The sequence below is a fragment of the Aquarana catesbeiana genome, linkage group LG04 (assembly GCF_042186555.1).
Source record: "Aquarana catesbeiana isolate 2022-GZ linkage group LG04, ASM4218655v1, whole genome shotgun sequence".
Lineage (NCBI taxonomy): Eukaryota > Metazoa > Chordata > Amphibia > Anura > Ranidae > Aquarana > Aquarana catesbeiana.
Window position 1 is genome coordinate 235,257,073 of NC_133327.1, and position 25,540 is coordinate 235,282,612.

At 43.8% G+C, this 25,540-nt stretch overlaps 1 protein-coding gene across 1 annotated transcript in view; it reads left to right on the forward strand.

Moving 5' to 3' along the window:
• LOC141139785 (actin-like protein 6A) overlaps window positions 1–25,540 on the forward strand; it is a 67,357-nt gene that overhangs the window by 36,601 nt on the left and 5,216 nt on the right. Inside the window, exons 7-12 of the mRNA XM_073626267.1 lie at window positions 1,089–1,195; window positions 8,782–8,871; window positions 8,964–9,025; window positions 9,188–9,302; window positions 19,655–19,735; window positions 22,485–22,580. Coding sequence (XP_073482368.1) covers window positions 1,089–1,195; window positions 8,782–8,871; window positions 8,964–9,025; window positions 9,188–9,302; window positions 19,655–19,735; window positions 22,485–22,580 — 551 coding nt within the window. The remainder of the gene's footprint in view (window positions 1–1,088; window positions 1,196–8,781; window positions 8,872–8,963; window positions 9,026–9,187; window positions 9,303–19,654; window positions 19,736–22,484; window positions 22,581–25,540) is intronic.

Here is a 25,540-nt window from a genome sequence, read left to right on the forward strand (position 1 = left end):
CCCAGAAGAGGAGGATCAGGGCCACTCTGTTCAAAAGCCTTGCACAGAGCCGGAAAGTATAACATGTTTGTTATTTTAAACCTTTACAGTCTCTTTAAAAAGACAAACATGAATGATGATTGCCAACCACTTGTTCTGAAAATGGTAGTTGCCAGACTGCCATGTATCCAGTGCTGGATTCAGACCTTGAGGGGCCCGGGGCACTTCAAGTTCGGGAGCCCCTCTACTCTCATCCAAATTCATCCAAAACTCTACTTTGTCATTCTGCCCGATTCTGATCCAGGGCCAATCATGTCCCGAACTTAACCAACCTGGAAAAACTTCCTAACAAAGTCTTACCCTATTTGGGACCACAAGTGTCGTATTCGCCCCTTGACCCAAGCAGGGTCAAGCAGGGAGTGAGCTTCTCTCTCATGTTTCCCATTGCAATAAATTGATGCTGGTCATTAACTTCACTCCCACACGATGGGTCAGGGCTGTTGCCTGACACTTTCCAACATTTTTTGAACTTTTCCCTTATCCCTACTTTTTTCTCATAAACAAGGCAATAAATTCTGTGACACGGTCATGTTAAAACAAACATCTCGAAAGGTAAAATAATATGAGAAACTGAAATGTACAACATCTGCCAGAAGCCCTCATCCTTTTCTTTGCCTCTGAAATCAGGCTTAACTGTTCCATATCCTGACACACACTTTGCTAATTATTTTTAATAATAAAACGAATTTTATGATTATTACATTTTTTTTTTAAAAAAAGGAAGTCTGGGGCATCTTCTGGCAGGGGGCCTGGGGCAATTTTTCTTTTTTGCCCCCCCCCCCAAAAAAATTAGGGCACTGAATGCATCAGTACTTTTATGTCAGTGACCTGAAATATTTACACAGATAAGGACTTTTAATTTATCTGGTCTGTATACTTACTGGCCTTAGTGACCCAGAATGAATTGAAGCCAGAGGGTCAGGATAACAACCAGGTAACTTGCATTTTCAGAAGGTCAGCAATGACCCTCTTATTTTACTCAGGACAGGTTTCCTTTAATGAAAACATGACTAGATTTTGACTCTACTTTGTGTTATTGTTTTTGGCAGGTGTTGTAAAATCTCCTATTGCTGGAGACTTCCTTACTACACAGTGCAGAGAGTTATTTCAAGAGATGAATGTAGATCTGATTCCTCCATATATGATTGATTCAAAGGTAAGATAAACTAGCAAAAGAAAAACAAGCCTTTATGTAGTAGAAAGGTTTAACATTTATGTAGACTCTAAATCTATTATTCAGTATGGCATCATGCCTCACTATACAGTTTTTGTAAGCAAAACGTTTTTACCTGGAGATCCTGAAAGTAACAGCATTTCCTGTTGCAGGCTGACAACGCTAAGCTACTGAATCCCAATTAGCCGCAGCATTGTCAATTTGCTGTCCTAGCTCCTTCAGTTGTTAGCCCGCCTGAAAGACCTGAATGGTGGGTTAACGGTCAACTGAAAAACTGAAAATTGTATACCCACCTTTCTGTAATTTTCCTTTCCTGGTGCATCTTCATGGCAGCATACAGACATGGGTTGTGACTCCGCCCCCACAACCTGATAGGACTGGTTAACTGTAAATCAAAGACAGACCCGGTGTCTTGCCAAAAAAGTTCCCCCGGCGGATAAGGACCCCCCCCGTACTGCGCATGCACAGCGCTTGTGCAGTACAAAGCTTGCCAAAAAAGTTCCCCCGGCGGAGAACCGCCAAAAATAGCTGAACATACACAGCTGAAAGTTAGCTGTACACCGCACCTGCGCAATGAACACCACGCGCCTGCGCAATGAACACCACATTCTAACAGACGCTCCCGATGCTACCAGACAATGCCGCACGCTCCCGATGCTCGTGCAAACAGCTCTGCCCTTTAATTTAATATTCAACCTCTTCTGTAGCATCCACCCCTTACCACGATATGACAGTAATACACCCGCCCCTTGCACAGTAGCACGAGCATCGGGAGCCTGCAGCAGCCTCGGCCACAATGTCCTGCTCATTGCGCAGGCGCTGTCTACAGCTGACTCACAGCTGTTCAGCTTCGGAGATTTTCGGCGGCTCCATTGTTGTTCGTACTGCGCAAGCGCTGCGCCTGCGCAGTACAGGGGGGTCATTATCCGCTGAGGAGAACTTTCTCGGCAGAACACTGGCTCACAGCATTCTCTGTAACGCTCACCATTTGGGTGGGCATCTGTATGCTGCCATGAAGATGCACAAGGAAAGGAAAATTATGGAAAGTTGAGTGTAGAATGTTCCATTTTCCTGGTGCATCATGGCAGCACACACATGGGAACTAACTCGCCATACGGGAGGGTGCAAGAAAAATTTTGTAATCATCAGTAGCGTAAGTATGCACCATGAACTTCCCAAATGTTACTGTTGTGAGCCGGGTTCACCTATTAAAAAGTGTAATGAAGGTGTCCTGGGAGGAACATATTGCTGACTTGCAAATAGCCTCAGGCTATGCTGACTGAGCCTGCCTTAAGCCATGCTGGAACCAAGTACAGATTTCAGCTTTCCTGAATTAAAAGGTAGCTGTCAAGCAGGTCACCAGCGTTAGCTCAACATCCAGGGGATGTGGATCTCTCACTCAACCAAGAAAGATGGTAAATTGACTTCCCGGTTAAATTGGATAAAACCAGTCTGGAGTTTTAGGACTATTCTGTCCGGGTAGAACGTTAAGTGAGGCTCCTTGAGTACAAAGCCTGCAGTTCTGACACCTCTTTTCACAGAGGTTGTAGCAACCAGAAATACGGTCTTTAGGGTTAGATTGCAGAGTGTAGCCAATTCTGTAGGATAGAAATGGGGCCTTGATAGAAATGAGAACCATAAGCAAGTTCCACATAGGGAACAATGGTTTCCTGGAAGGTCTATAACTTCATGCAAGCCTTTTAAGAATTGCATCACTAAAGAGTTAAGGACTCCTTAAACTCCTGTAAGTGCACACAAGGTTGAACTTTGAACTTTAAACATATTTGAACCTAGGCCCCTGTTCAGCCCCAGTTGTAAGAACTGTAGAACCTTGCCTGCTTTAGGTGATAAAGGACTCCAGGCTTTTGCTGTGTGAGATCTGCATAATTTCCCCATATTCTTTGGTAAGTCTTATTCATGAAGACCTCTCTGGTTTGACACACGGTAGGCACTACCCGCACTGACTTGGTAGCCACTGCCTCTCAACTTCCATGCCATTAAAGTAGTCTCTTGGAGCTGGATGGCAAAACTGTCCACGACAGAGCAAATCCGTCATCACTGTAAGCGGCACTGGTGACTCAATGCTTGAGTAGGAGAGAAACATTAGAGCCTCCTAAGCCAAAATGGTATATTTGCAATTGATACAGGAAGCCCTACTGACAGCCTAAAAATTCTACCCTTCCACTGCTGTCTAGGCACAGTACAAATCTTGCTCCTCTTTCTAAAAAAGTGAATGACAGAAGTGCTTTGAACACTACTCTCAGTTCAAGAGCATTCAATACTATGCCTTATAAGCTTAACATCCCATGACATTGAGCAGCCTGCTCTTTGAAATGCATCCCCCAACCTTTCTAGCTGGGGTCTGATGTGATAATGTTCCATCCGAAAACAATTGGTCAGTTATGAAGAACCAAGAATACTCCGGCACTGTTCTGCTGGAAGAAACTTCACTCCCAAAGCACCTTTGGCTTTTTCTATGGGAGGACGGATATTCCCTTGTGGAAGTTCTACTGAATTTTTCCTGTCACTATTGCAGACAGTAAGACCTTTGTGAATGCCCTGGGGGAGATGTACAGGCTGAAGGGGAGGCACTCAAACTGGTAGAGGAATTGAGGCTGAATTGGGACAAGGGGGTGTCTGATAAACTTACAGAGCATCCAGTTTCCCAGATATATGAATAATATATTTGATTGGAGGTTTTCCCATCTTGCACGACTCCAACTTCCTGTGCTTGTTGAGTTTTTTTTTTCAACTTTAGCAATGGGCACAGATTACCTGATTTTTATTTTTATTTTTTTTGCTAGGAACAGAGGTGAACCGAATCCTCATCTCCTCTGGGCAACTGGAACCTTCACGATTGCTTCTTTTTTTTTTAATTTAATCCAGCTACAACTGGATCAGAGTGTTTTACTTTTCCATCAACTCTGGTAGCCTGGCTGACTGGAGGAGATTAAAAGGTGGACTTCCCACCTGTCAATGTTATATGATCGTTATGCTCATTGAATTACACCCCTATATGGGTGAGCATTTGTCATGATGTTATACTTTTTCAATAAAAATTATTGTACCAGAAAGGTGGACCTCCCTTAAACTTCCACCAATGTCACGCCAATATAGCTGATATCCCCCACAGATCTTGAATATTTTCCATCCAGGTGTGTGCGCAAAGCTTCACACAGGCACCCCCTGGATGAATGCACCCTTAAAAAGGACTTCTGCTGTTCTCCCAAGACAGGTGCCTTAGATGTTTAAGGTTTCAATAATGATGATGGGTACTTCAGTTCCTTTACTAATCTTTTCCCCGGTCCGTAGGATTTTTCCTCCCTGTATCTACTTGGGAAATGCCACCTGTATGCTGGACCTTTTTGAATTTTCTATTTTTGTCAGATGATATTTACCCTGACCTGCTAGTGGTCACCCTTGAGATGGCTGTATCCTATCAACTCCCAAATAGATTGGATCCGTTGTCTGGTATCTTGCACCAGTTTTTTTTTTTTTTGGCGGGATCCGCCAACCATGGCTTCAGCCATAATGTACCTCCTGACCGCGGGGAACACTGCTCCTGAAAAACATCAGTTGACGTCTGACACATCCACCACAGAGTATGCTGCCAATTTCAGCTCTTACAAAGCTGCTACCACCTTGTCTATTCACTTCTTCCAGAAGGGCTTATTTAAAGGGTTACTCCACTTTTTTTTTTTCAATTTGCAGGGCTGCAATTTTCTGTAAAATGCAATGCAACCTGACTATCTGGAGGTGTTCTGTACACAGAATGTGTACGGAGCACCCCCCTGAAACATCATTTCCTTCTTGTATGACCGGCTCACTGATATTCCTAAAAGTCTGCACCAAGATACATGTCAGATTTTTGGCATCCACTACAACAAAGATGTAATTTTTGATAAGATACCCCAATAGGAAATCACATCTAAATGGGATGCAGACCCTGCCACCTTCCTCAGAGTCCTGCAGGCGCAGCAGCTGGTTGATAATTTTGAAACCACTCTCAGACTCACTCAGCACATGGGCTGGTTATTGCTGGTCTGCCGGCACCTACAGATGCTACAGTATGTAGGAGCACTTCAGATCTAGATCTAATTTTCGGACTAGAGCTTCCTTGAATGTAACAGCGAGGTGACATGTCTTGCCAGCTACATTAATGATGCATCCACCATCAGGGGAGACTGCTGCAGGTTGACCTTTAGCTTTTTCAGGGTATACAGTTTTGACAGCTTGTTTATACGGGCATTTTTCTCTGTCCCCTTCAATTCTTTCTGGAATAACTCCTCTAGTTGGTCAGTGAAGGAAATTAGTACTTTCTAACCTTGTGGAGAGTTTCCTCCACTTCACTCCAGGCAATTGCGTCCTTAGCTGCTCTTGCAAAAGGCTTTATTGGGCACTCTTCAAAGCTTCTGTGCCCTTTAACGCTTTCTTCCCATGGCAGACTTTCCAATTTGGACACCACCTACTGGCTCTGGTTGGAGATGCTAGGCAATTCATGCACTGTAGCTTGTCAAGCAATGACTTTCCACCACAAATGCAGCAACAATTAGGGCTGGTAACCTGTGGTGTTTGTAAACGGGGAGCAATAATAATGAGAGGTGAGATGATCACATTGATTAATGTTGCCTGGATGTCTGCGCTTGAATGGTGACTGTTCTGGCTTTTAGCAGGCTCCCTCCATCTTGAGGTCCTTGCAGGGCTGTATAGTGCTTGTTCTAGGCAGATTTGACATACTAGCTTGTCAGGCAATGACTTTCCACCACAAATGCAGTGACTATTAGGGCTGGTAACTTGTGATGTTTGTAAAAGGGGAGCAATGATAATGAGGGGTGAGATGATGACCTTAATCAACATTGCCAGAATGTCTTAGATGGTAACTTGTCTTGACCTTCAGAAGGCTCCCTCCATCTTGTGGTCCTTACAGGATATTGGCACTCTTTTTCTCAATCTTCACTACTTACCTAATCCCTATACCTTAAAAGCAATGGGTGGTCTGAGTGGGCAGCGTTTCCCATAGAAACAGAGCAAAGCAGCAGACTGAAATGAAAACAGCATAAGGCTAAAGCCTCGTACACACGGTTCGATTGTTGGCAGGGGATTGTCTGTTGACAGACCGTTGTCCTAAAATCTTACCATTAGTACGCTCCTTTTGACAATTGTCCAATTTTCCGCCAACAAATGTTGGATGACAGGCTAGTAAATTTTCGTCGTACACTGGTTTGACGTCAGATTTTCTTATGGTCAGAACACAAATCCGTCACACAAAAGTCAAAGGTACAAACACGCATGCTCAGAATCAATACTCACCAAACATGAAATTAGCAGAAGGGGCCCAAAGGGTGGCGCTCAAGAGCTGAAATTCCTTGTAGTACGTCACTATGTTCGTGTTTGTGGCACGACAATTGTGTACCGTTTGTATGCAAGACAAGATCCTGGCACACGCCCTTTTGCCAAAAATCAGATGCTCGGTTGGCCAACAATCGTACCGTGTGTACGAGGCTTAGGTCTCCACTATTGTGACCTGAAAGTTGCACGATTTTGCTGAAAATTTAATGCGACTTGAAGCCTGTGTATTCTTGAGGTCTATGGTCACAGATATGAATGGTACTCATTGGAAATCATGGGGTACAACTTGCCATGTGACTTTGCAGTGACAAGTCGCACTAGTGGAAACTGAGCCCAACACAGTGATCCCAGAGCAAGCATTGAGAAGGAGATAGGAAGAGCCCAGGTGAATGCTATAAAGAGGGAAAACATACCTGCAAACAATGACCACATAAGCATCCAGCATGCATGAGTAGAGAGCTCCACCATTTGTTGCCCAAAAATGCCATAAACCATTTAAAGCTCACATTTGCCATTAGTGATGATATCAGTGCCTGAGCATACTCAGATCGCCATCCTGGAAAAGCTCTAGCCAGGAAACTGGTCACAGTGGCCGCATCACTTCCTGTCTCTCATGCTCAGAGTGTACTTGCACTGCTACCGCCATCTTGGAAATGGCAAACGCCCATAAAACAGAGAAAAGAAGTAAAAAGCATATGGAAAGCAAAGGGAAAGGCTGTCACTTACGTCAAAGCTTTCTTTGAAAAGCCTGCACCACCAGAATGGGGTTTTAACCAAATAGCTAATTTAGAGACTGTAGAGGAAGGACTTCCACCCAGGAGAGGCTGAAATATGCCCCCCAGACCACTAGAATGGGGCTCCAGCCATATAGCTAATTTAGAGACTTACAGGAAGGACTTCCACCCAGGAGAGGCTGAACCTGGCTGTGGTGACAAACGATAAGGGATACCTTGAGATTCCAGTCCTGATCAGGTGAGGAAAAAAAGTAGAATGCTGTGAGCCAGGTCTGTCTTTGATTTATAGTTAACCAGTCCTATCAGGTTGTAGGGGCGGAGTCACAACCCATGTGTGTATGCTGCCATGAAGATGAACCAGGAAAAGAGCACACAGCAGGTTATCAACCCAGCAGCTAATTGCAAGACAGTGGTGTAGAATTGTCAGCCTGCAATATGAAGTGCTGTTGCTGGTAGGGTCCAGAAAAGAAAGTTTGCATCTAAAAGTTCTGCTTAAAGAGGTTGTAAACCTCCGAAAAATACAAAAAAAACAAACAGAACCTGCAAGACAAAGGCATAATGAGCTAGTATGCGTCGCATACTAGCTCATTATGAAATACTTACCTTAGAACGATGCCCTGAATCGGCGCCGGAACACCAAGTGCATGGCCGTCATCTTTCACCGGAGTTACTTCTGGGTTTGCGTGCTCCAGCACTGTGATTGGCCGGAGCCGCAATGACGTCACTTCCACGCATTCGCGCGGGAGCCGCCGGTCATGGCATGGCCCTGAAAAAACGGCACCGGCGGGTCATTTCTTCAGTGCACATGCACCGATGACGCCGGCAGCAGCGTATATAGTGACTATCTCCCAAACCGTGCAAGCTTAGGAGATATTTACAGTACCTACAGGTAAGCCTTATTACAGGCTTACCTGTATGTACAAGTGATGTAACAGAGTTTACAACCACTTTAAGAAGACTATATATACTGAGGCATGATGGTAAATGTACAAAAAAATTGTTTTAGGCTGGGTTCACACTATTTTTCCCCAGGTTTCCCCACATCTAATTTACATGTTAGGAGATTGTGATCGTCTCTGTATGGAGCCGGTTCACACAGCTCTGGAGCGGGTCCGGTGCGAATTGCACAGGAGTCCTGTTTGTCTTCTGGTCCATTTCAGGTCCAAATTCAGCCGAAAATTCAGGCTGAAATCGGACCTGAAACGGTGAACGGGGACGCACCGGACTCCTGCTGTGAGCCGCTCTGTGCAGCGGCGTGAACTCATCCTTAGGTTTTACATATACTTTGGGGACATCTATGTGTTGCCTATAATCACCAATTACATTAGACTACATTGTGCTTTTCTAACATTTACCAAAAAACTTACAACTGGATGTGATTGATTGCTGTGCATAACACATTCACTTTCCTTTTATACATCATAATTGCTCTGTTATTTGACTGTACTTGCGCTGTGTTCTCATTATGCTTTTTATAACTTGTAGGAAGCAGTACAGGAAGGAGCACCAGCCCAATGGAATAGAAAAGAGAACCTGCCTCAAGTCACTGATTCTTGGCATAATAATATGTGCAATGTGAGCAAAATGAGATTACAATGCAAAATTTATAGTTAAAACATTTTTTTTTTTTTTTTTAGATTCAATATATCTACTTTTTATTTTTATAGCGAGTAGTACATGATTTCAAGTCAACAGTTCTTCAGGTTTCAAACACCATATACCATGAGAAGTAAGCTTGATTTTGTATATTTATTTTGCACCTATAGAATACTGTGTGTTTTGTAAGCTTATTTTCATATTCTTCACCTCTATACTGTGTATTATGGATATTCATGAAGATTACTGTACTGCCAATATTTTAATATATAACATGTTCCCTTGATTTTGCTAGTGTGGCTGCTAAGAAACCCCCGGTGACTTATGAGTTTCCTAATGGATATAACTGTAAATTTGGAGTGGAACGTTTCAGAATTCCTGAAGTGTTATTTAATCCTTCACTTGCCAAGGTCAGGTTATTAAGATACTGATTTTATCCTTATGATGCCTTATCAAATTGTTTATAATACAATTACTTCTTAGTTTGTAACACAACATTAGCTGTTGTTTTTCTTTCCTCAAGAGAAGCTGGTACATTTTTAGAACTAGATTAAAGTGGAACCACACTTCTGAACACCACAACAGGGCCGAAACTATGGGGGGGGGGGGGGGGGGGGTTGCGGGGGCAGGTGGGACATCTTTCATCTTATTTATTTCCTCACATGGACTAATCCCCCAATATGAACTGACTTATTCGCCTATCCCACCCATACCCCTTGTACATGATATTGTGGTACCCAGAGTGCCCCATATTATTCTTTTGTTTAAACCAGGAGGAGGAGGCTGACAGGACAGGTATAACATCTCCTGTATCTGAGGTCTGTGATGAGAGAGGACATTTGAGGGGGAATTAAACAAAAGTTGTGATGGCATTTGTACGGGGGGGGGGATGGCAAGAGAATAGAATTTACACTGGATGGCGGGATGTCAGTCCTGTCAAGGATAGTGACACCCCTGCACACTCCTGCACACCTCAGCATGCAGCACACCCCTAAACCCTACACGCAACACACCCCTGAACCCTGCACGCAGCACACCCCTGAACCCTGCAGGCAGCACACCCCTGAACCCTGCATGCGGCTCACCCCTGAACCCTGCACGCAGCACACCCCCTGAACCCTGCACACAACACACCCCCTGAACCCTGCATACAACACACCCCCTGAACCCTGCACTCTGTACGTAGCAAACCCCTGAACCCTGCACTCTGTACGTAGCACACCCCTGAACCCTGCACTCTGTACGTAGCACACCCCTGAACCATGCACTCTGTACGTAGCACACCCCTGAACCCTGCACTCTGTACGAAGCACACCCCTGAACCCTGCACTCTGTACGTAGCACACCCCTGAACCCTGCACTCTGTACGTAGCACACCCCTGAACCCTGCACTCTGTACGTAGCACACCCCTGAACCATGCACTCTGTACGTAGCACACCCCTGAACCCTGCACTCTGTACGAAGCACACCCCTGAACCCTGCACTCTGTACGTAGCACACCCCTGAACCCTGCACTCTGTACGTAGCACACCCCTGAACCCTGCACTCTGTACGTAGCACACCCCTGAACCCTGCACTCTGTACGTAGCGGAAGGGTGGGCTTTTTTTCTACACAGGTGAAAGTGCAATTAGCAAATTCAAAATTCAAGTCTCACCTCTGCAGCAAATTAGGAAGGTCGTCACACTGGGAAGGAAGAGCAAGCTTTGCACGCTTTGGCTCACTTCTTCTTTTTCCTGTTGTACCCCTCCTAATCCGCTTTGGAAGTGAAGCCTGAAATCGCTCAAACCTGACCTACACCATGATTGTGTAGGCCTTCTCTTTCAGGTGGGGGGTGCCGAAATGAGTCTTTGGCTTGGGTGAAAGAATGTCTAGCTTCGCCATTGCACCACAAACCAAAAATGCTATTCAATTAATTTTTAATATTCAAAGCAAACTTACCCATCCATGCTTTATTTTGTTAAGAGATCACTTTGAAAAACACCCTCTAGCATTTCTGGCCACGGCCATTTTGAGTAAGGGCAGATGATTCATGTAACATTTACTTCCTGGAATCCACCTGCCCTTAGCTCAGGCGTGCAAGCAGGAGAGGGAGTGCTTAGCTAAGAAAGCCCCTCCTCCCCTCCTGAACACTCCTGGGTTCTATGATATCATTTGCCTATGCATGGAAACCAGGAAGTAACTGAAGAAATTAAAAACAGTTTAAAACAAGCAAATATGATATACTTTCCTATCTATTTACTAATGCTAGCAGCATAAGGATTAAAAATAATCAATGTAGATTAAACGAGAGAAGTTTTGATTTGAATATTCACATTGTTAGTTTGACTGCAAGTGCATAGTATAATAACACAGTGTTATTAGGTGTCTCTTTTTAGGGCCTTTTAGGAAAACATAGTTAGAATCATACATTCCCTATACTTTCCCTATCACAGCTAAAGCCTATTACCAATATGATTGCTGTGACCTCACCCTTTACTAATGGGGGCTGACTTATCCAAAAGCCCCCTTATTGGATTGTCTAAGCTAGCTGACCTACACTATATTATCAAAAGTATCAGGACTCCTGCCTTTACATGCACATGAACTTTAATGGCACCCCAGTCTTAGTCCATAAGGTTCAATATTGAGTTGGCCCACCCTTTGCAGCTATAACAGCTTTAACTCTTCTGGGAAGACTGTCCACGAGGTTTAGGAGTGCGTCTATGTGAATGTTTGACCATTCTTCCAGAAGTGCATTTGTGAGACCAGGCACTGATGTTGGATGAGAAGGCCTGGCTCACAGTCTCTGCTCTAATTCATCCCAAAGGTGGTCTATCGGGTTGAGGTCAGGATCTGTGCAGGCCAATTAACCACTTCAGCCCCGGAAGATTTTTGTAGCTTGTTAAAGTCCCCCTCATTGGCTCCTGCAACTGCTCCCCTTAATGACCAGAGCATTTTTTGTGATACGGCACTGTGTTGCTTTAACTGACAATTGCGCAGTCGTGCGACGCTGTACCCAATTGACGTCCTTTTTTTCCCACATATAGAGCTTTCTTTTGGTGGTATTTGATCACCTTTGCGGTTTTTATTTTTTGCGCTATAAACAAAAAAAGACAAAATAGGGCATAGATTTATGGCATTTTTGTTATTAATTTTTTTTTGTTAGTAATGGCGGCGATCTGCGATTTTTATCATGACTGCGACATTATGGCAGACAGATCGGACACTTTTGACACTATTTTGGGACCATTGTCATTCATACAGCGATCAGTGCTATAAAAATGCACAGATTACTGTGTAAATGACACTGGCAGGGAAGGGGTTAAACACTAGGGGGCAATCAAGGGGTTAAGTGTGTCCTAGGGAGTGATTCTAACTGTGGGGGGGATGGGCTACTACTCACATGACAGCGATCACTGCTCCCGATGACAGGATGACACGATGCTGTACCCAATTGACGTCCTTTTTTTCCCACAAATAAAGCTTTCTTTTGGTGGTATTTGATCACCTCTGCTTTTTTTTTTTTTTTTTTTGCACTATAAACAAAAAAGACTGACAATTTTGAAAAAAAAACAATATTTTTTACTTTTTGCTATAATAAACATCCCCAAAAAATATATAAAAAATAAATTTCTTTCTCAGTTTAGGCTGATATGTATTCTTCTACATATTTTTGGTAAAAAAAAAATCGCAATAAGTGTATATTGATTAGTTTGCGCAAAATTTATAGCGTCTACAAAATAGGGGATAGATTTATGGCATTTTTGTTATTAATTTTTTTTTTTATTAGTAATGTGGTGATCTGCATTTTTTTTTGTGACTGCAACATTGCTGCGGACAGATCGGACACTTTTGACACTATTTTGGGACCATTGACATTTATACAGCGATCAGAGCTACAAATAGCCACTGATTACTGTATAGGTGTCACTGGCAGGGAAGGGGTTAAACACTAGTGGGCAATCAAGGGGTTAAGTGTGTTCCCTCAGCGTGTTCTAACTGTGGGGGGATGGGCTACCACTGACATGACAGAGATCACTGTTCCGGATGACAGGGAACAGAAGATCTCTGTCATGTTACTAGGCAGAACAGGGAAATGCCTTGTTTACATAGGCATTTCCCCGTTCTGCCTCTCCTCGCCACGTTCGCTGGCCTCCGGCAGAAATCGAATCCGTGAGAGCCGCAGGCACGCTCCCACTCCGCACGGCGGGCGCATGCCCGCTATCCCGCTTTTGCAGACTGACGTACAGGTTCGTCAGTTTGAGTGGGAGTGCCATTCTTCTGACGTATATCGGCGTGGGCTGGTCGGCAAGTGGTTAAGTTCCTCCACCCCAAACTTGCTCATCCACATGTAGCGTGTGTTTTTCGTTTCTTCCGTGACCCTGCCAAGCTGGCCGTTGTGATGTACACAGGCTTTTCAGCCTGAGAGAGGGAGAAAGCTGCCTGTCAATGTCTGCATTGGCTTTTTCACCCCCCTCCTTCTCCCTTTCTCACTGACTGAATCTGAGCTGACTCACATAGAGCTGCTGTTCACTTTGAAGCCTCCCCTGTGTTCCTATTGGCAGGGGGAAGAGAGCCAATAAAAGGAGCAGTGGCAGGAGCCAATGAGGGGGATTTTAACAAGCTACAGGAAGCAGCTGCAAAGGACTCTGGAATATGAATTTCCAGCACAGAGCGGCCCCATAGCCTTGTATAGTGACAGAAAATACCAAGACTACCATTCTCTGTGGGCAGGAAAGTAAAAGCCTCCATTTTAATTCCTGAAGAGATTTTCAGTGACCATGAGGCAGTGAAAGAGATCAGACCGTAAGGAGAGATGCTCTCTCTCAGGTGATTTCCCCAAGCAATTCAGGCCTCCAGCACCAGTTAGGACATCCAGCCTGAGAGAGGGGGTTTCAAGGTGCATATTGAGGCGCACCTGCACCGACAGTGAAGCGTTCCAGTGTGAGGTGACTAGTCGGGTCACCAGGAAAGCCTGCTGTTCCACGATATTCGTGTGCGCCTTGATCACAGGATGTGGTGAGAGATTTTGCCCATCTGCAGGGAACAGGGACATTGCACCCCAGAAGGGGTTAATTGAACACTGTATACAGACATCATTGTTAGTAGTCATCTTGCTGACACTTGTAGTGCCACAGGGATAAAGGATAAGGACATCCATTTTTGGGACACTGTATACAGACATCATTGTCCTCTTACCTTGCTGAGAAAGATACTGCCTGCTTCACTTGATAATTTGGGCCAGTTGTGTTATTTGGCCCTGCTAGGATGTATTATGTTTAAGATGATGAGGCCTGGCCCCAAGCTATCTCTGCTCTCGTTTTCATAAACAAGCTCTTGTCAGATCACTCAGATCTACTGGCAGAGATCTCCTCTACATCTCGGTGCCCAAGAATATCCGGCGTGGTGGTCAGGCCTTCTCCCACCAGGGTGCCGTACTATGGAATAGCCTTCCTGTCGAGCTCCAGGAGGCCCCCACTATTTCGGTCTTCCGTGGGTTACTGAAGACTTGGCTTTTTACGCAGGCGTTTCCTGCGTAGTCTCTCTTCTACCCTTCTGCTGCTCTGTGCTGCTTCTGGTCCCTGGGCCCTCTCTTTCCAGGATCTTTGCTATGCGCGTCGGGACCCTTCGGGGTAAGACCTCGCTATATTAATATTCCTCTCAACTCAACTATTCAGGAGTTTAAGTGCACCAACAAAAGTGGCTAGCCGAAGACACAACATTTTATCTTTTCTTCAAAAGAACTGAAGCTGTCAGTGCCATACGGATCCGCACACACATATTCAGGGCTCTGTATATGCATTGGTTGTGTGGGACAGTTTGTCTAGGAAGTTAAGCCATTGCATGTTGATTTGAATAAAGTGTTTATAGTTGGGCCTGTGGTGTGGGAGGACAGGAGAGAGAGGCCTGACACAAAGAGGGTCATTCTTCTGCTCTCCCCCTGCCTGGACCCATGGAGCCAACCTGAGTAAAGGTAACCAATCAGATTTAAAGTGTCATATTGTGCTTATTTACCATTTAAGTATGCCTCTGCTCTTGGGGACATTCTCAGGTTTGGAATCCCCTGAAAGCAGCTTGAACATAGGATTGATATTGGAGCTATATTGCTCTTAAATCTCAGTTATTGCTCTCTAGTTGATGACTTGAATATACATTGTTACTGTCTGTTCTTCTTCCACAGAAATATTGCAGTAAAGACAGTTTCTGTGTTTTATCATAACGTGTATGTTTATTTTTGGTCCTTGCACTTAAACTACTGCCAGGTGTGCCAAAGGGGGCTGAGGCTTATTGGGGTTGAGAGACAGAGTAACAGACTGAACATGCAAAAGCAGCTCCTTCCCAATACCTACACGTGGGGGCTCGCCCGGGTTTTGAACCAGGGACCTCTCGCACCTATGCACTACTAGAGTGGAAGCTAGGGATCCCTGACAGTTTCCAAGGAACCAGTATGCAGTTGGCTGTCAAGACTGAGTCTCATCTAATTCAGCTAAGCACATCAGACATCAGTCTGCTGCAAGTTCTAGCCAAGCTGAGGCCATTAAGGAAGAAGACCCATCCACGACACCCTCGGTCATGATTGGGAAGGAGTTCCTCACTGCTATGGGAGATTTCGTGTCAAAGTGCCAGAGAGATACTCCACCGTGCTCTGGAAGTGGGTTCCAGAAACTCCGGGTCTTTTCTAGAAGACATCCAGTGCCTAGAGGGGAGGACAACATTGAAGAGTGGCTGGACCAGGCCACACAAGCCTTGGATGAATGGGACATTACTGAGACTCGCAAGAAGCACAGGATTACCGAAGGTCTAAGGCCCTGCCTCAGAAGCTATCTGCAATCTGAAGTTCAGTAAGAAGGATTGCGTTGCTCAAGACTACATGAATATCCTGCAGGAGGAGTTTGGGCCAATGGAGACAGCAGCAGACTTAGTTTACAATTTGAGCATGCTGTCCAACGCCAAGGTGAACGCCTGTCTGAATACCTCAGACACTTGAATAGGATGTTGCAGCAGATCATATTAAAAAAGGGGATGCTACCTTCTGCCGTATATCAAGCTAGAATGCAGCAAATTCTGCGAGGTGCTTCACACTCTGATCCAGTTTGGATTCGACTGCAGACTTCAGCGGGTGCCGCGTCCATGAAATATCCTGAGCTCATTAAATTAGTGAGAGAGTAGAAAGCCATGCTGGAGAATAAAGAAAAGAACCAGGGGTCGAAATCTGCTGTTGGAGTTACAGTGGCCAGCGCAGCTGATAGAGATCCAGAGATCGGGGTTCTGAAGACTCAGATGTCACAGCTAATGGAGATGATGACCAGGTCATTGGATGTCAAGTCTGAGATAGTCGCACTGAAGATGAAGGTATCACAGATGATGGAAGTGATGAACCGGCTGACAGCAAAATGTACTGAGCTGTCCGACGATGGTGCTACGGGGCAGAATGTACCCCTGGACAATTTCATGCTCCCGACTTTGTGGGAACAGTTTGCAGATGGCTCCTTCCTGGTCCTACGTGACTGCGCACCAGTGCACAAAGCAAGGTCCATAAAGACATGGATGAGTGAGTTTGGGGTAGAGAAACTTAACTGGCCTGCACAGAATCCTGGCCTCAACCCGATAGAACACCTTTGGGATGAATTAGAGCAGAGACTGCGAGCCAGGCCTTCTCGTTCAACATCAGTGCCTGACCTCACAAATGCGCTTCTGGAAGAACGGTCAAATATTTCTATAGGCACACTCCTAAACTTTGTGGACAGCCTTCCCAGAAGAGTTGAAGCTGTTATAGCTGCCAAGGGTGGGACAACTCAATATTGAACCCTACGGACTAAGACTGGGATGCCATTAAAGTTCGTGGCATCCCAATACTTTGAAAAACAACATTTTGTCCTTGGGACTTTAAATGAGGTGTGACACTACTGTGGATGAGATATGAAAACAAATGTATTGCTACATACAGGATCAACAGTGGCCACAGGCAATGCCATATTGTTAAACAGATCTGTGATGTTGTACATAGTATATTACAGTCGAATACAGTTTTCCATAGAATAATCCATAGTATGTATAAGTATTCCACGTATTAGCCCAACGCGTTTTGTGAACGACAGTTCAATTCCTCAGGGGTTGATGCAAACTTAATATCTATGAAATAAAACAGTGTATAAATAGGTAGTAAAGACGGTAAATATAATGTGCTAGTATGAAACATTAAAGGACCGCCATATTGTGCCCATACTTACAAAACTGTTATTAGAAAAATCACATGTTCATATTCACTTGGCTGCTATTGAGAATGTCTGTCCCGGGAGCTGTGGGCATGGGGTCCAATGAAGGCCCGGTAAGACAAAACAGAGAGGACGCAAGCCCAAACCAACAGAATGTGGCATTCATGGTAATAGTTGTAGAGAATATATACCTGAGTATAAAGCTCACTACTATAATATGTATGAGTATAAAGTCAGACTGAGTACAATGAGTCTAATGCTGTACAAGAAGTAAAAAAATATGTTGGTGTCACTAAGAGTGAGCCTGGGTATATGGTGCACACCCCCCCTATGTTGAGGCCTGAAATGTTCTGGGGGGGGGGGGGGGCGTTCGCTTGCCCCCCTTTCTTGACCTGCCAGGCTGCACGCCAATTTTTTAATTTAATTTTGGTGTGGGGTTCCCCTTCAAGATTCTCAAGAGCACAAGTCGCACCACAAGTCAGATCATCATGATGCGACTTCTATTCAAATCAATGGGCTCTCATAGGGAACCATAGATTTTGACATGTCAAAAAAAAAAAAAAAAAGCTTGACATGGCTTAACGCTCTATCCAACGTTAAGCCATGTTTAGCAGCCTTTAGCAGCATCAGACATTTTTACAGCTGTAACGCTGGTCCTCAGAATGTGCTGGTCCTGTTTTTTTTTTTGCAGCTTAAAAATGCCTATGCCACTTACAGCTCCTAAAAGGCTGTGTATGCATGAGACCATAGAATAACATGGAGAGGCATTTTTAAGCTGCAAAAAAAGACGTCTGATGCTGGTAAAAGCAGCTGTAAAAATGCTCTGCGTGCATGGGGACTTATAAGCCAGGACAGTACAAATACCCCCAAATGACCCATTCCAAGGTATTTAGTAAAAGGCATGGTGTGTTTTTTTAAGTTGTAGTTTTTTCCCACAATTCTTTGCGGGTTTTTCTCTCACACGGCATATGCATATGCATAATTGCATTTTTTTTGTAATTTTTTACACATTTTTACGATACTGACGAGAATCCACTGATAGGATGGCACTGAGCACTCACTGATGTGCACAGTAGTGGCACCGTAGGGCACTGATGAGCACTGTAGTGGCACTGTGATGCCACTGATTAGCACTGTAGTGGCACTGTGATGGCACTGTGATGTCACTGATGGGGCACTGTATTGACACTGATGGGTCACTGTAGTGGCACTGATGGCACTGATGGGGCACTGTGATGGTACTTATGGGACACTGTAGTGGCACTGTGATGTCACTGATGGGGCACTGTATTGACACTGATGGGGCACTGTAGTGGCACTGATGGCACTGATGGGGCACTGTGATGGCACTGATGGGGCACTGTAGTGGCACTGTGATGGCACTGATGGGGCACTGTGATGGCACTGATGGCACTTTGATGGCACTGTAGGAGCACAGGATTGTGCCAGCTCGCGCTTCTGTAGTGTTTCTTTCTCCTCTCCTTACACTGATACAGCGCGTGAGGAGACAGAGACCCCACAGCACCGCAAGCTAAACCGGCAATGACGCCAGTTTGTTGACAAGTGATCGCTCCATCATTGGACGAGCGATCACGTGGTAAAGGGATTCTGTCATTGTCCCTTTACTCCGATCCGTGATGCGCTGGGTCCTGGGGACCCAGCCATCGCGGACACTTCTGCACGAGAAGCGCGGGGAATGGGAGGCGGTCATGTGACGGCTTCCCAGAACTAGCTGGCCGCACTTTTTGAGTTTTTACTAAAAATATACTGTAGTTTTAATAAAGAGCTGAGCTAATATCATATGACTTAAAAAAAAAAAATGCACCTACCATCATTTTTTTTTAATGAGTCCTCTGCTTTTAGAAAATATAAATAGTTTTGGGGTCTTAAGCGTGTTTTCATGTAAAAAAAAGGTGCATTTTAGCGTATATGTGAAAAACAAAAAATAAATGAATGTATAATTAAAAAAGGAAAATAAAATGCCCTGGCTTCAAAAGGGTTAAACAGTCATAGCACTTTTGTGACACTAGGAAGAGGTTTAGTGTAGTTTTTCATTATTAGTTAGAATCAGCTGTATTTTTAATATCATGAATTATAACACTTGTGTGCAAAAGCTCCATTCTTTTTTGTCACAATGAACAATATTGCCACATAAAACCAGAACATTCTATACAATTGCAGTATGCTGTCTGCTTTTTATGCAAAGCTACCAGAGGCTTGTACACTCCAGCCTCTGAGCTGTCAAGTTACATGGCTTATACAAGCTTGTAACTGAGGTACAAAAACTATATACAAAAAGTAAATATCGTGCTTTGACGCTGCCCTTTATTTGGTAGTGACGCATTTCTAGGGAACAAGTCTAGTAGAGAAGCAAAGGCAGGGCTTAAGAACATTTTAAAGCCTGTAATAAAGGGCCAGCCTACACAAAATCTTCGCCATAGATTGTAGTAGTTTGCCATTTTAACAAGATTGTTTTTCCTTTGTCTTTTTTAAATGTGTAAGTATTTGATAATTAATGCAGCTATTAACAATCAAATATCTGATTATGGTGTCCTTCCTTTTCAGGATTCACCTGACAGTACTATGCTTGGGATCACTGATGTTGTATCCGAAAGTATAAAAATGTGCGACGCTGACCTTCAGCCGGTAAGCATGCAATAAAAACACAAATGAGACCTATCTAATTGCCTAACCCACTCTGGATAGATATGTAGCACCCTCTAGCTAGTGTACATAGTTAGTGGTTAAAGTAGGTAAATTGGCTTGGCTGAGAGCCATGCCTGGGCTGAATCTGGGTCAGGGTTGAGTGACTCGGAGGATGGATGTCTCTTCTGACAGCTCTTCTGGTGCCTCCCCCTGTTTTCTGGAACCTTGGAGAAGGTTCTAGATGTAGTGGGTGGAAGCTAGGAGGAGCTGTCATGCATATTTATGAGGCTTCAGCCAATCCCCAGCTTTGGGCCGTCAGGGGGCAGAGCTTACCTCATAAATAGTCATGTGCCATGCCAGCAGAAGCAGTTAGATGGAAAATGAAAATGGAGTTCTGAGGAGGCTATCGGAAGCCTTTGCAGGGTGCCCCCTAGTCTGGGGGATGACCTCGGGTCTGTGGCTCGGGTGCTGGAAGGATCCTCCAAAAACCCTTCCGGGAGGCACATGCGCAAGGAGAGGACAGCGGGAGCGAGTCAGCACATCTGGGAGATCTCCTGAGAAGTCAGCCGGGTGCGCTGGTGAGTGTGCAGCCTGAGAGGACTGTGGAGATAGTGTCAGTCTGGAGGATGTCACAGAGCTGGTTCAGGTCCATATGGTCGGGATCTACCCAGATGCCTGGACCGGCAGCCTCTTAGCGAGCCTCTGAGAGCCTGAGCCAGCCACTCCTGCCCCCTCCACAGCCCAGTGTTCCAGTGAGCTCTGGAGGGGCAGAGCAGAGAGCTGGTGACTGAAAGTCAGTAGAATCGTTTTGTCATCTAACAGCAGCATCATCAAATCTCAGAACTCTGGAAATGTTCTGAAAGCAAGATCTGCTCTTTGATTTGTTGAATATTGTGCGACCATGTTCTCTGCTCCATAAATGAGACACTTCTTCATTCTTACCCTTGTAGACACCGATCAAAATGAGTACACCAATGAACTTGTACAATTCATCTGTAGTTAGATTAGACCATCAAGCTCCATATACTGCCGAACCTTCTTTATTGGTCCATTTGCAGACAGGTAAGCAGACTGGATGGATCAGCAGACAGGTGAGCAAACTGGATGGATCAGCAGACAGGTGAGCAAACTGGATGGATCAGCAGACAGGTGAGCAAACTGGATGGATCAGCAGACAGGTAAGCAGACTGGATGGATGACTGGATGGATCAGCAGACAGGTGAGCAGACCGGGACTGAAGCTGGATGGCTGCAGTAGGTAAGTATAGCAGACTGGAGGAGAGTCTTGGAACGTCAGGCAGGCCGGGTCGATAATCAGGCTGGCAACAAAGGTACAAGAGGAGCAGGCAGAAGGAATCATCAAACAAGCCAAGGGTCAGATGCAGGCGGATAACAGGAACAGTCTCAAAACAAGCCAGGTCAAACAGGAGCAGATTTCAGATCTTCAGGAAACACATACACAGAGCTGCAGATCAAACAGCAAGGACACAGAGCTGCTGAGGTGTTTAAATAAGGCAGCCTGTTGCCAATCACTGAAATCAGCCTGGACTAAGTTAACCCTTAGGTGGCAGATCCATGACAGGCTGGCACCTGGTGTTTCTCGAATGATGTTCACTTGCCTCGTTCTGCCTTGTGGATTGTTGATAGGCACAGAATTCCATTTTTCATTCTTATCTTTTTGAATAGTAAATAGTCCTATTTGCAGATGAAGACGGCAAATCGGTTTGGGTGGTAAGTACTGTGACAGTGCTATCACCAGAATCCGAGTTGTCTTCTACAAGGATGATGTCATCTATTTTGTTTTCGTCATCCGATGGCTCGTAATCTGATGCATATTGATCTTTTTAGAATCTGAGTTCAACAGACAAAGTATTTCTTCATAACTGAGGTGTTTACGAGCCATGATGAAACTATACCACCAAGTCAGGAAAGCATAACAAATCTTGAAATGCTAAGAAAGTAAGTCCTACCATGCAGAAACATGTCCTAACTTGCAGACTGAAAATGGCTCACAAATTGCAGTACAGTAATCATGTGACTTGATGAGTCATAACGGAGAAACCATTGAAGAGCAACATGGGTCCGATGGACCCTGCCCGTGTACGATGCTATAATTACAATTTACAGAAAAAGTGCAAATACAAAAAATTCATGCTTACAGATTTATGACTGTCTAATTAGCAGTAAAAAAAATCATAAGTTCTTATCAATTAATAATAATAAATTCCATTAAAAAAACACAACACAAACTACCTTCAGGGTCCATTGGACCCTGCTGGTAGACCGAGGGTTAAATCCTAAAAGCAAACTAAACCCAATAACAAAAATGTAATATACTGCTGCCTACAAGTCCTGAGATGTGGTGGCTGAATTTGTTTCTTCAGGCTATGTAGTGTACCTGTTGATCCTGATAGAACTCTAGTGTCATAGTGGACTTGGACTGATCTGAAATCTCAGTTTTATCGGCTTTCTCAGCTATCTGTGAAGTATGCAATCCATCCTTCCTATGTATGAGTAGAAATGAGTTGAGGGAAGGATGAAAATAAAAAGCCATAAAAAGGAAAATAATCAAAGACTGGTAGGCTGCAATATATAACATTCTTAGTATTGAGTTTAAATATGCTTTAAACAGGCTTAGGGCCACAAAGAAGGAATGAGAAGGATGCAAGTGCCCCAAAGATCACCAGTTCGACATGCCAAATCTACAATATACTAGGAAGAGTGAAATAACAATGCATTGTACTTTGCAGAAAATGTCTGCCAGCGTGGTTGTAATTGGAGGAAATACACTACTGCCTGGTTTCACAGAGAGACTGACAAAATATCTTTTCCAGAAGACACCAAAGGTATGTTTTTTTTATTAATAATATTTTTTTGCAAAGCCATATACTCTAAAGCGGGCATCACTAAATGGGTCTTTTTAAATATCAAACAAGCTTATACATCAATACCAATGATTTAAAAATGTTTGCAATCCATGCACATTCACTGAATAATCAGTGAAAAAATTCAATATCATATACATATCATAAATTATGTTAATCAATACTAAAGGTGTAACTCCCAAATTTCCAATAAATATTGATATATGTAGATAATCAAAAGAATTTCATATCTAAAAATAAAAATGTCAAAGTTCACATTAAATGTAGATACAGTCCATATTGAAACATCCAAGGTGCCTTTCAATTGCTCAGTGCTCAAATTAAATGTAAAAGTGCTCCAGTGCTAAAGGTGCTTCTCAAACATTGAGACTTCTGAGGTCAGGACTCTGAGCAGGCCAGTCAAGTTCCTCCACCCCAAACGCGCTCATCCGTGTCTTTATGGACCTTGCTTTGTGCACTGGTCCAAATCATTTGGTGGAGGGGGGATTATGGTGTGGGGTTGTTTTTCAGGGGTTGGGCTTGGCCCCTTAGTTCCAGTGAAAGTAACTCTTAAGGCAGCATACCAAGGCATTTTGGACAATTTCATGCTCACAACTTTGTGGGAACAGTTTGGGGCTGACCCCTTCCTGTTCCAAAATGACTGCGCACCAGTGCACAAAGCAAGGTCCATAAAGGCATGAATGAGTGAGTTTGGGGTGGAGGAACTTGACTGGCCTGCTCAGAGTCCTGACCTCAACCCTATAGAACACCTTTGGGATGAATTAGAGCAGAGACTGCGAGCCAGGCCTTCTTGTCCAACATCAGTGCCTGACCTCACAAATGCGCTTCTGAAAGAATGGTCAAACATTCCCATAGACACACTCCTAAACCTTGTGAACAGCCTTCCCAGAAGAGTTGAAGCTGTTATAGCTGTAAAGGGTGGGCCAATTCATTATTGAACCCTACGGACTAAGACTGGGATGCCATTAAATTTCATGTGCATGTAAAGGCAGGCATCCCAATACTTATGACAATATAGTGTATGTGTTAAGCATAAAAAAGGAAAAGCCTCATGGTGCAGTACTGTAGAATACCTCTTTTAATAAATGGTAATTGCACTTACAGTATCTCACAAAAGTGAGTACACCCCTCACATTTGTGTAAATATTTTATTATATCTTTTCATGTAACAACACTGAAGAAATTACACTTTGCTACAATGTAAAGTAGTGAGTGTACAGCTTGTTTAACTGTGTAAATTTGCTGTCCCCTCAAAATAACTCAACACACAGCTATTAATGTCTAAACCGCTACATACGTTACATGAAAAGATATAATAAAACATTTACAAAAATGTGAGTGGTGTACTCACTTTTGTAAGATACTGTACATATAGAGAAAATGTACAAATGGTATACACAACCAAAAGCTCGGCCACGGAACCATCTGACGCGGCTGTGCGTGATGACATCACAGCTCTACCTACGGCTGACGTGTTTCTCTGTAATAGACATCCTCTAGCCTACAGACTAGCTAATTAATAATATTAATTATGGGTATGGATTCACATATTTTATAGGTATATGATATGGAATTTTTTCACTGATTATTCAACTTTTTCAATCACGTGCATGGATTGAAAACGTTTTTAAACCATTGGTGTTGATTTATAATCTTGTTTGATATTTAAAGAGACAGTGCACTTTTTAAATTAAGAGCAAAGAAATGACCTGACAGGTCGTCCTCTGCAGCTGTCTTCTTGCTCTGTTCTCTGTCCCGATGTCTGTTTAGGTCCCCTTTCAGGACAATACATTTTAAAAAGTGTGACTTTTGAGGCATTGAAACCCTTCTCAGAGAATGACTCCCAATATACAAATATTTATTTAAAAAGGATTTTTTATTACAAAATATGGGTTTAAATTTAACATAGGGGATATATATATATACCTAAAAACATGAAAAGCTTCCACAACCCATATTTCAACCAAGACACCCCTATAGGTAGAGGTCCTTCCCTATAACCATTTGAAAAGTATGATCAGAATGATACACAAACAGATAATACATCAAAGGATTTTTCACATATGGGAAGGATAACTCAATCCAACGCGTTTCATTATCGGCTTCCTCAGGGGTTCATGGGGTTTGGTTAAAGCAGGTTGCTAGGAAAAGAGAGAAAGAATATATATACATAATATACATTCAGTACATACAATATTTGTTTTATCACAAGTGCCACTAATAGTGATAACAATCATTTAGCTATAGTAACTTACAATGGATGTGAAGCAAAGCTATCACTGGTGGGTCCAGTGAGCACGCATAAACTCTCCCAATGCGGCCAGGTGCAGAACAGGTATATGATGTTATGCTATGTGGATGACACAGACAGAGGAGTCCCACCCGGGAGCCATGAATACAGCCCAATTTAAGAAAGGGGGAAAAAGATGGCTTCAAAAGTAATCAGACCCAGAGTGACACTATTGGAAAATCAAAGGTATTCCTAATGAGCCGCCATAAATAAGCAAAAAAAATCTAAGACCATAGAACCCTAATTGAAAAACACACCTTGATTCTGTAGGCTACCTCAAGTCAAAAAAGCCACAGTGGTATATAAATCTGGAACAACATACAAATAAGCAGGTTCAGATTTATAAAACCCATAGAAATTACATCAAGTGTTCCATGTGTCAAAGATTATAGGTAAAGATCTTTCCTGGAGGTATGTAACCACTGTTTAAAAAGGGATAGAATTGGCACCAAAAACCATCCCTTTCTGGCACTGCCCCTGGCGTCTCCACGCCAGGATATACATGGCGCAAAAGGATATGCCAATGCGCATGTGCAAAAAACACCCCTTTCAAGCGCTGCCCCTGGCGTGTACACGCCAGGAAGTAAATAACGTAGCAGGTGTGCAGTAATAGCGGGACAGGTGGCCACAG